The sequence below is a fragment of the Octopus sinensis genome, unplaced genomic scaffold (genome assembly GCF_006345805.1).
Source record: "Octopus sinensis unplaced genomic scaffold, ASM634580v1 Contig08889, whole genome shotgun sequence".
In the NCBI taxonomy this organism is placed as follows: Eukaryota; Metazoa; Mollusca; class Cephalopoda; order Octopoda; family Octopodidae; genus Octopus; species Octopus sinensis.
Genome location: NW_021831404.1, coordinates 200115 through 212499, shown reverse-complemented (window position 1 = coordinate 212499; position 12385 = coordinate 200115). Strand labels below are relative to the sequence as shown.

General features: G+C 40.0%; 1 protein-coding gene across 3 annotated transcripts in view; it reads left to right on the top strand.

Annotated features, from left to right (window-relative positions):
- LOC115228013 (sorting nexin-24) overlaps window positions 1-12385 on the top strand; it is a 42136-nt gene that overhangs the window by 15211 nt on the left and 14540 nt on the right. For all 3 annotated transcript variants that reach the window (XR_004997160.1, XR_004997161.1, XM_029798687.2), the window contains exons 2-3: window positions 9175-9258; window positions 10724-10828. Coding sequence is in view for 1 of the 3 variants with exons in the window: in XM_029798687.2 (XP_029654547.1) it covers window positions 9175-9258; window positions 10724-10828 (189 nt within the window). In the remaining 2 variants the exon portion in view is untranslated. The remainder of the gene's footprint in view (window positions 1-9174; window positions 9259-10723; window positions 10829-12385) is intronic.

Sequence of the window (12385 nt, the reverse complement as noted above, 5' to 3'; positions counted from 1 at the left end):
ATACCCTCAGGTCCTGTCCTAATATGTGTGGTCAAAGAACACTTGGGTGTGTAGGAAGTCAGGTCAGGATGTTCAAGGACATCCCGGTGTCAAGTTTAACAGTTGTCTACGAAGAGTGTACACTGTACCTCCCAACCAGCATGAGCGTCTTCACCTGCACCTTCTCCTCCATGACGTTTTCCACCCACAAAGCTTTCGAGACATAAGAACTGTTGACGGTGAATTATGTGACACTTTCCGGGAAGCCTGCTTCAGGCGTGGACTTTTCGAGGATGATTCACAATGGGGCGCCACTATGGCAGAGGGCGTTTTGTTAAAATTCCCTAAAAGACTAAGATTGCTTTTCGCTATTCTACTCCAATGCTCCGACTTGGGTGATCCCGCCTCTTTATGGCTTACCTACAAAGATTACATGTCTGAAGATTTCCTGCGTCAGGCTCAGTTGCTAAATCCATCAACGGAGGTTGGGTACAGTGACCTTATCTACAACAGGGCGCTACTTGAAATCGAAGATACTGTTCTCAATATGGGCGGTAGTGCGTTGGCAGTGTATGGCCTACCTTCAACAAACCAGGAAGGTGCAAACACACTGTCTTCGGATTTGCTGCGTGAGACATCTTATAATGTTGACTAGCTTGCCCAGTACATAGCGGAGAATGAGCCAAAGCTCCTTCCACAACTAAGTTCGCTTACAATTCCGTTATTAATTCTGTCCGGGACAAAGCTTGGGGAATTTTTTTCCTCGACACCCTGACATATGGTGAATAGATGCTATTGGTGTATATTTTCAAGCTTACCCGTATTTACTTACCTATGATTAATCTCCCTCTTTCCTCCATAGGGCATCTATTCTGTTTTCACAGAGCATGAAGTTTTGTAACAGCGTGTCCGCTGCTGTTGGTGGAAAACGAAGACACCGTATTCACCTGCGAACATTTTACACACACTTCCAGGACTGCCTACCAAATTGTTTCAATTGTGAGAATGATAACACAGCCTTTCCAGGGCCACCTCACATTCCATTGTTACCCCTTCCTGAGTGTGGTGCAAAGCTCTTGGCAGGGCTTTCTATCCAGTTGCAAATCAATTAGCTGGCCGTAAACTTATATCAATCTTTGCCTCAATAATCGTAATTGAGTAGAATCATTAAGACTACTTAAAGCAATTGGTGAAGGTGCAATGGCCCAGTGGTTAGGGCAGCGGACTCGCGGTCGGAGGATCACGGTTTCGATTCCCAGACTGGGCGTTGTGCGTGTTTATTGAGCGAAAACAAGTAAAGCTCCACGTGGCTCCGGCAGGGGGTGGTGGCGACCCCTGTTGTACTCTTTCACCCCTACTTTCTCTCACTCTTTCTTCCTGATTCTTGGGTAATGCTGCGATGGACTGGCATCCCGTCCAGGCTGGGAGGAACACATACGGCACAGAAACCGGGAAACCGGGCCCATGAGCTTGAAAAGGGTGCATAAAAAAATATTAAAAAAATAAAGCAATTAAGCCCCAAAGCAACGCCCAGCACTTCTGCTAGTGTGTATATATATATATATATATATATATATATACAAGATTCCGGTTGCAGGGGAAGAGCTTGTGTGTAAGGGCAAGGACGCTTTTACGTGACATGTCTTTTCAAGTACAGCAAACTGCTATGTGTTCCAGTCCCTTGTCGTCTGTTTTGTGTCCCAACGTCTCTCACCACTTCGTCCCACATCTTCCTGAGTCTATTCCTTCAAACATGGTTCTTCTACAATTGGAGAACAGCACCACTTGATGCAACTGTCCTCATTCATATGCATCTATATATACATACATACATACATATATATATATATATATATATATATCATGTTTTTCATTTCCAAATTTATTCCTGTCGAATTTTATCCGTTATTTTTGTGGTTTATAGAACCTAGCTGTTCTCTCTAATGTGTTGAATCTCACGCTAAATGGATTCCTTATGTGTATAAATATGCACTTTATCGTATATATATATATATATATATATACACATATAGATAGATAGATAGATTACTCATTTCTGAGTCACCCACATATGTATGTAATATATGCATACATCTATATATATATATACACATATTTATGATGTTACAATGCCCTTTGTTACAGATATATACACCAGTGCTTTTTATGTGGCACCAGCACTTACAAGCCCACAAGATTAGGGTTGCAGGAGAAGAGCCTGTATGTAGGGGCAACCACATACAGGCTCTTCCCTTGCAACCCTAATCTTGTGATAAAGGGAAATGAGGGCTTATCGCATTCCTCTATGTGCCGACTTCAATTACAATCACGTAGTTTAATTATTACATCCTTGTCATTGGCATACACTGCAATGATTTCATGTCCCAGTGTCTTGTTACAGTTGTTGTTTAAGTTGTTTAACCCTAGGTCGGGATTGATTGAGCAGGTCTGTGATCAGAAATGTTGCAGCTGTGACCATCCCATACTTTATTTAAACGCAGTTGTTTTGCTTCATTTGTATGATAATATTATGACTTAATGAGGTTAGTGTTTGATTAATTACTCCGTGACATATTTACACACACGCGTGTGTGTGTGTGTGTGTATATGGATTTGGTATGCAGAAACTGAAAGAAGCCCATCGTGTGTGTGTGTGTGTGTGTGCGCACGCCTGTGTTATTGTGCCTGTTTGTCCTCCGCCCCATCAAAACTATTTGGAATCTGGTGTTGGTTTGTGTATAGCCCTGTAACTTAGCAGCACAGCAAAAATACACCAATAGAATAAATGCCAGGCTTTAAAAAAAAAAAAAAAATTCTAGGGTCGATTTGTTGGACTAAAAGCTCTTCAAGATGGTGCCACAGCTTGGCCGCAGTCTCATGACTTGTAACAAATAAAAGAGAAGAGAAAAATAGACTCGGAATAAGAATAAATTAAAAATAGCAGAGGGCAGAGAAAAAAAGAGAAAAGAATAGAGAAAGCAATTTGAACTTAAGGCCCTTAACAAACGCCAATTAGTTTGTAGGATAACTCAAAATTACTGTGTCATATGCTGGATAGTAATAACAGATCTCATGGCAAAGAGTAACCATTATCTGCTCTGACACCAATAACATCAACTCTGCAACCACGAAAAAAAAAACAAAAAAAAAACAAGCTAACTCTGAAACCTTCCTGTGACCATTGAAGCTGCTAGAAATAGCAACTATATCTCCTTTAAGTCATACCTTGTCTTTAGAACAAAAATGATGGGTGCATTGGATAATGTTGGGTTTTAATAAGCATTTCTGAAACAGAAAAAGAAAAGCTGTAGAGATTGCCCTGGCTGGAGAGCCTTTTGTAATAGGACTCCTCTGTCAGGGCTTACTTTGGTTAAACAACTTGATGAGAGAGAGAGAGAGAGAAAGAGCCTTTGTATGGCCTCTAGGCTCACTAGAAGTAGCAGCTTAATGTTGAGCAAATATGAAGGGTGCATTGGATAATGTTGGGTTTTAATAAGCATTTCTGAAACAGAAAAAGAAAAGCTGTAGAGATTGCCCTGGCTGGAGAGCCTTTTGTCATAGGACTCCTCTGTCAGGGCTAACTTTGGTTAAACAACTTGATGAGAGAGAGAGAGAAAGAGCCTTTGTATGGCCTCTAGGCTCACTAGAAGTAGCAGCTTAATGTTGAGCAACTTACAAATGTTTAGCAAAAGGAAAGGAAGGACCTTTTTTTAACTAATATAGTCCAGGAGACACAATGTCTGAATAGAAAGTTGAGTAGTCATGGCAAGAACTTTTAATCATAGGCTGGTTCGATCAGGACTGAATTTTCAACTAACAGCAGCACCAGTAACAACTACTACCACTACACCACCACCACCACCTCCACCACCACAGCTGTCACCGCCACCATCATAACAAACAGGACAAATTACTCTTAAGCAAACGCATGTATTCATAATTAATCACTAGGTTATTTTTGTTCCGTTTTGCCCGTTTATTTATCACAATCATTATCATCGTTATCGGCTTAACGTCCTCTTTTCCATGCTTGTATGGGTTGGATGGGTTTATTTGGACGGATTTTTTTTTTCTATGGCTGGATGCCTTTCCAGTTGCCAACCTACAGCTTTTTCCAAGCATGTTTATGAAGAATATTGGAGATAAACAACACTGCCTGGATGAGAGTGACACTCGTTTACAAATATTATGCTGTGTCAAAGCACGCACATACACACACACACACACACACACACACATCTTTTAATTTTTGCTTCATTCGACTGTGGCCATGCTGAAGCACTGCCTCAAAGGATTTTAACCAAACAAATCAACCCTAGTGCTTATTTAAAACCTGGTACTTATTCTATCAGTCTCTCTTTCTGAACCACTAAGTTGCGCGGATGTAAACAAACCAATATTAGTTGCCAAGTAATGGTAGGGGACAAACACAAGCATAGAATCACACACACAGATGCATATATACCTGCATACATACATACATACATACATACATACATACATTTTTTTCTCTTTCACTTCTTTCAGTCATGTGACTGTGGCTATGCTGGAGCACCGCTTTTTAGTCCAGCAAATCGACCTCAGGTCTTATTCTATCAGTCTCTTTTGCCAGACCACTGAGTTACAGGGACGTAAACACACCAGCATCGGTTGTCAACCGATGTTGGGGGGACAAACACAGACATATACACTCAAGTACATACATATATACGATGGGCTTCTTTCAGTTTCCGTCTACAAAATCCACTCACAAGGCTTTGGTCGGCCCAAGGCTATAGTAGAAGACACTTCTACTGTACACTTAAGCTACTTACCTCACAGCCACTCCTGCGCCTATACTTACCAGACAGCCACTATACACACATATATATATTTATATCTGGCTTTTAGCAACACCAGTGCTTGATTGAGCTCTGTCAGTGTGTATATCACCAGCAGGACAATTACTACTGTTTCCAACAGTCAGGTATCTACCAGTGACAAGACCAAAGAAGGCCGAAATCCCATGATCAGGTAGTCCTTGCAGCAGGAAAGGCGGTAATTGTTTCCCACTAGCGGTGTAAACAAGTGAACCACATATGCACCATAAAACCACATGAGAAATCCCCTTGTGGTAAATTTGCAGTCCCCACATTGGGAGTGAACCTGGAAACATGTGGTTGGGAAATAAACTTGTTAACTCATAGCCATGTTGGCTAATGCTTTCATACTATAGCTGCAACTTGATCAATATCTTGTAAGTAAAACTGGTAGGCAGAAATTGAAGAAGGTCAGTTATATTCAATTCATAAATTGTAATCTCTCTCTCCTTTATATCTGTAAGTCTATATTTCTGCTAACACACGTGTGTGTGTGTGGGGGCAGGTTGTTTGCCTCTGGTTCCAAAAAGTACTGTTGCCCAAACAGGCTGAATGTCCATTCTGTTGTACCAAAATGTCAGTGTCCAGACAGCTGTGCGAAATTGTCTCATTTCAGTCCTGGATACTTGACGTGAAAACAAGGACGGGATGGGATAGCCATGACTGGAAATTTTTCTTTTTTAAATCATTCTTTTTAATTACCCATACCTTGATATGGCACTATACATGACCCACGGAAGAGTGAAAGGCACATTTGATCTCGGCAGGATTTGGACTCAGAACACGAAAAAAGAATTAGAATTGGTGGTGGTGGCAGTGGCAGTGGCAAATAGGGTGTGAATTTTGAGGGCAGATTTATCTGGTTGCCATTTACAACTGGTGAAACCATATGCCCTCTGTTGACCAATATAATGGTCTGCAGGTGTAGATATATGTCGTGGAGTAAGAGGAGCGAGATTACTAATTAGTTGGACTAATCAAAGGTTATAGTGATTGGAACCGTATAATGTAAGTAAGGTATTTTAATTAGGAAGGAAAACTTGTTCATTGAAAACCGTTATGGCAGGATTATATCAGACCAACTTTAGTGAGTCACCCGAAGCTACCAATGATGAGTGTGTGTGTGTGTGTGGTTAAATACTTACATATATTAGCGAAAACAAAATGCATGCCACATACATACTGTACCTGAACATACACACATGCGCACACACACCACACACAGACACACTCCTTGACAGATTGTCAATCAGTATACAATTAACAAGTAATCGCTAATTAGGATGCAAGGATTAATTTATAAATGCAATGTGCTTTATCTATCTATTTATTTATTTTATCTTATCTTTTCTCTGAGTCTCATCAATATCGTTTTTTCTGTTTTTGTTTGGTCCCTTATCAAGTTTGAACCATAGTCACCCCATCCCGTCAGCGTTTTCAGGCGAAATGTATCTTGGACTGCCTTATCTTGGATTTGATGACCCAAAGAGAAGCAAAATTCCATCTTTGATATTCTTCATGCAACAAATTTCCTAACTCCAGTTAATTTGATCAATGGAACAGCCAGCTTGTGAAATTAATGTGCAAGTGGCTGAGTACTCCACAGACACTCATACCTATTTTTTTATTACCCACAAGGGGCTAAACATAGAGGGGACAATCAAGGACAGACATAGGTATTAAGTCAATTACGTCGACCCCAGTGCGTAACTGGTACTTAATTTATCGACCCTGAAAGGATGAAAGGTAAAGTCGACCTCGGCAGAATTTGAACTCACAACGTAACGGCAGACGAAATACCGCTAAGCATTTCGCCCGACGTGCTGACGTTTCTGCCAGCTCGCCGCACATACCCTTAATGTAACTCTCAGGGAGATTCAGCATGACGCAGTGTAACAAGGCTGGCCCTTTGAATTATGGGTACTACTCAATTTTGCCAGCTGAGTGGACTGGAGCAACATGAAATAAAGTGTCTTGCTCAAGGACATAACGCGGTGCTAGATATTGAACTCAATGTTACAATCGCGAGCCAAATACCCTATCCACTAAGCTATGCTTCCTTCACAAGAATGCTCACATTATGGAAATTAACTATTAACAGACGCTGTCGCTTGGAATGTGACAAGTGCCATATTCTAAAGACCCAACCTTCAACCATGTGACAGTGCTAATATGAATTAAAATAACAATCCACATATATGGTGAAACTCGGTTAAACTCTTATAACTAAATCCCGTTAAAAATATTGGACTGAAATTCTATCCCCTGACTGTTAACATCTGTGATGTATATTAGTGGAATATGATAAAGTTTCGGGTTATATTTTTGCTTATATTTTTTCTTACCCGCCTTTGTTTTTTTTCCAAGTTTTCTGTTAAATATTTGATTTAGTATTACATTTTTACAAATAAGTAGTAATACTTTCCCATTCTATGCTTCACACTGTGTGTGTGCATATCTTTATTTTTTTTTTTGTTTCAGTCAGTAAACTGTGGCCATGCTGGGGCACCACCTTGAAGAATCAACCTTTGAACTAATTTGTTTGAAGCCTGATATTTATTTTACTCGACTTTTTTTTTCAACACCAGTGCTTTTCTATTTTCAGGCCTGGTAATTTGTCAGTCTCTTTTGCCAGACCACTAAGTTACGGGGGACATAAACATATCAACACCAGTTGTCAAGCAGTGGTGGGGGACAAAAACAGACACAAAGACACACACACATATATATATTAATATATATATATATATATATATGACAGGCTTCTTTCCAGTTTCCATCTACTAAATCTAGTATTTAAGGGCCAGTTCTGAACTCCAGTAGGTGAGGGCCAGTTTTGAATTCCAGTACGTGAGGGCCAGTTCTGAACTCCAATACTTAAGGGCCAGTTCTGAACACCAATACTTAAGGGCCAGTTCTGAACACCAATACTTAAGGGCCAGTTCTGAACACCAATACTTAAGGGTCAGTTCTGAACGCCAATACTTAAGGGCCAATTCTGAACGCCAATACTTAAGGGCCAGTTCTGAACGCCAATACTTAAGGGCCAGTTCTGAACGCCGATACTTAAGGGCCAGTTCTGAACGCCGATACTTAAGGGCCAGTTCTGAACGCCGATACTTAAGGGCCAGTTCTGAACGCCGATACTTAAGGGCCAGTTCTGAACTCCGATACTTAAGGGCCAGTTCTGAACTCCGATACTTAAGGGCCAGTTCTGAACTCCGATACTTAAGGGCCAGTTCTGAACTCCGATACTTAAGGGCCAGTTCTGAACTCCAATACTTAAGGGCCAGTTCTGAACTCCAATACTTAAGAGCTTTGGTCGAACTGAGGCTATAGTAGAAGGTACTTACTCTAGGTGCCACACTTCTTTCATATTCTGTCTACCAAATCCATTCACGTATCTATTTATTCCAGTGAAATATAATTCTGGAAATCCTGATACTGAAGAATTCTTTGAATGTATTTGGCATTTTGAGCTGCAGTTTGGTTGTTGAAGACCTATTTTTGCAGGAAGTTATTGAGATGCTTGGGAAAATAATAGTCTATCTGATGGATAAGTTTGATGAGGTAGGGTTTCATAGCTGAATTTGTTCAATTTCTGAAGAACCATGTAAAAGACATTTGGTCTGATGCTGTCATAGAGAAGTGGTTCTTTTCAGTTAACCATTGTTGGTTAATCGGAACTGTCTGATGACAGCAAGTAAGCTCATACTTCGAAGTCACTATCAACCTTTCCTTTGTTATGTTAGAATAATACAAGTGTGGTACTCTTGAAAATTATTGAACAAGCCTTTAGTTTTATGCATGTTTTTCCGCTGAGGTCGACTTTGCCTTTCATCCTTTCGAGGGGTCGATCTAATCAACTGGACCCCTCCCCAAAAATGTTGGGCCTTGTGCCTGGAGTAGAAAAGAGTTTAAAATGCATGTTTGTACTTTATGTAGAACTTTGCACAGAGATAAACAGACACACGCACATAACACACACACACACACACACACTCATGCGTGGAGCTACTTAGCGTGTTAGATAGAAAATGGAAACCAGAAACACTGTATTGCTAACAACTTTAGCTTGTAAAAGAAGCACTTTATATTAAATCCACGTGTTTGTTGCATTGTGGATGTTCTATTATGGCAGTGAGAGAGAGAGAGAGAGAGAGAGAGAGAGAGACAGAGACGAAGGAAGGGAGAATCTATGCACTTCAAGGGAGAGAACCACTTCTTTTTTTTCCTCGTTTATAAGTTGGAAAGTTTGTTATTTGTATTTTTTTCTTCTCTCTCTCAGTGACTGGAAAAGAAAGATTAAACCGTCTTCATTAATTATATTTCATAGGTATTTTATGTCCAAGTATGGATGTCTGGAAGATATAATTCGGTCGAAAGACGCTATACTGAATTTGAAGATCTGCACAAACAGGTAACAATTCACATCTTTATTCTTGTCATTATCTTTTCAAAATTTCTGTTAAATCTTGGCCTATTAGATGTTAATCAGTTTAGTCTCTAATGAATTTAATAGTTGGGGAATAGCTACCGCATTTTCCAGGAATACTACCAAATATAAGTCGGTATTATATCCTAAGAGAATTTATTTCCTACCTTTTTGCTACCATATTTCTGTTGAAACATGCTGCCTTGGCCTCATTTAACGTCGATAATAATTAAGAATTCAGTAAAATGACTTTTTCATCATTAGGCTGGTGTTTAGAACAAAAATTGACATGAAATTTCGATGGAAAGTTTTAATTTAAATTGCTTTTAAACAGGGAGCTTGTATCATAAAAGCAGAGATGTTCTCAAGTGGGTTTGTATCAAAAGGGTTAAGTACTGGAATTCAGAACTGTGTGCTTTATGTACAGGGGTTAAAGTCTGGACCTTAAGTACCAGAGTTCAGAAATGGCCCTTAAGTAGTGGAATTCAGAACTGTCCCTTAAGTATTGGAATTCAGAACTGTGTGCCTTATGTACTGGAGTTCAGAACTGGGCCTTAAGTACTGGAGTTCAGAACTGACCCTTAAGTACTGGAGTTCAGAACTGGCCCTTAAGTACTGGAGTTCAGAACTACGTCTTATGTACTGGAGTTAAAGTTTGGCCCTTAAGTACTGGAGTTCAGAAATGGCCCTTAAACAGTGGAATTCAGAACTAGGAGGTTATGCACTGAAATTTAGCATTGGCCTTTAAGTACTAGAGTTCAGAACTAATCCTGAAGAACTGATGTTTGTGCTGACTTTTCACTACTGAAGTTTAAAAGTAATTCTGAAGTACTGGAGTTTAGCACTAACACTTCACCATGAGTTTAGCTTTGGCTTTGAAGCACTTGAGTTCAGAACATGTCTTTATAGTTCCTTACACTTAGGAGACATTGGTGGTCTGGAACTGGTCATGTGCTGGAAATAAGACATTGGGACAAGCTGGCAAAAACATTAGCAAGCTGGGCGAAATGCTTAGAGGTATTTCGTCTGCTGTTACGTTCTGAGTTCAAATTCCACCAAGGTCGACTTTGCCTTTCATCCTTTCGGGGTCAATAAATTAAATACCAGTTACGCACTGGGGTCGATGTAATCGACTTAATCCCTTTGTCTGTCCTTGCTTGTCCCCTCTGTGTTTATCCCCCTGTGGGCAATAAAGAAATACGACATAGGGACATCAGAAGATGATCATCGAATTTATGAGAGAAAATGTAGATCCCAGAACTCTGCTTCCACCATTTTATGTATAATAGTTTTTATGGTGCAGCCTCCTGGCTTCCCAGACCCCATTCGAACCGGCCAACCCATGCTAGCATGGAAAGCGGACGATAAACGATGATGATGATGAATGATTTCAGTTATTGAATACTTTGGTTACTTATTTCTTAAATAATGGTAAACTTGACTTTTGCAGCTAAAGAAACTGATTGCTACTCCAGAATTCCCTCCAAAGAAGATGTTAAAATGGAACCACAAAGTGTTGGAACAAAGAAGGCAGCGTCTTCAACTTTACATCCAGGTAATTCCTATGCAGTTTTATCTGCTTGTTGTTGTTGTTGTTGTTGTTATGAGTGCAGCTATTGCTGTGTGGTTAAGTCTGCTTCTCAACTATGTAGTCTTGGGTTCAATCCCACTTTTTGGCGCTTTGGCCTAATGTCTTCTGCAAGAGCCCTGGGTCGGCCAGTGTTTTGAGTGGATATTGTAGATGGAAACTGAAAGAAGTTTGTCATGATTATATAGGTACAATGGAACCTCAGTTAATGAACACCTCTCATCATGAGCAAATTGGTTTACGAACAATTTTCTGAACTTAAAACACCTTGGGTGATGCATGGTGTCCCAGTTGATGAACACTGTCTTGAGTAATGAATACGCAAGCTGATAATAACGGTTGGTGACAAGCTGGCGGGGCCATCAGCAGTAGAAGGTAAGTTTCTGTCTCGTTTTCCCTCAGTGCACATCCTTGCATGAATTCGCTGTGCTTCCACTTGAATTAACTATGGGAAAAATAGTTTAGGTTTACAAACATTTCAGGTGATGAACGACCTTCAGGAATGAATTAAATTTGCAAACTGAGGTTCCACTGTATGTGTGTGTGTTTGCCCCTTTGTCTTAATAGTGTTTGATAGTTGTAAACGAGTGTCACTGTCATACAAGTGGTGTCCTTCATTTCCAGTCGTCCATAAAAATATGTCTAGTCATGGGAGAAAATATTACCTTTGCCTTACTTGGAAACAAGTGAGGGTTGGTAACAGGCTACCTCAATGAATTCTGTCTGATCCTTCAAGTATGAAAAATATCTATTAAAACTATAAGGATGATGTTTTTTTTTTCTTTTCATTCCTTCTTTCCTTTTCTTTGTAACACTTTAGCATTTAAGCTTGCCATGCTGGAGCACCACTTAAAGGGTTTTAGTTGAAGAAATCCACCCCAGAATTTATTCTTTGTAAGCATGGTACTTATTCTATTGGTCTCTTTGGCTGAACAGCTAAGTTACAGGGATGTAAACACACTAACATTGGTTGTCAAGTGATGGTGGGGGAGAGGGGACAAACACACACACATACAATGGGATTCTTTCAGTTTCCGTCTACCAAATCCGCTCACAAGGCTTTGGTTGGCCTGAGGCTGTAGTAGAAGACACTTGCCCAAGGCGTCATGCCGTGGGACTGAACCCAGAACTGTGTGGTTGGGAAGCAAGCATTTTAACCACACAGCCATGCCTGTGCTTGTATACTGATATATTTTATGTTGGTGTTTGCCAACTGGAGTCTCAAGTTATTTTTTATATTTACTCTTTTACTTGTTTCAGTCATTTGACTGTGGCCATGCTGGAGCACCACCTTTATGTTATTTTGATAGAAATTTTAACAGAAATACAAACTCTTTAGAATGGACAGTTTCTGGCAGGTTTTATAATCAGAGAGTTAACCTTTTAGCATTCAGATTACTGTGTCAAGTGTAATCCTTATTTATTTATATTAATTTGAATTAATCATGGATTACCTCATGACTTTGAGATTTGGGTGATGTTGTTGTTTACTTTTAGAATGGCATTGTAGGGTAGGTGTGAGAG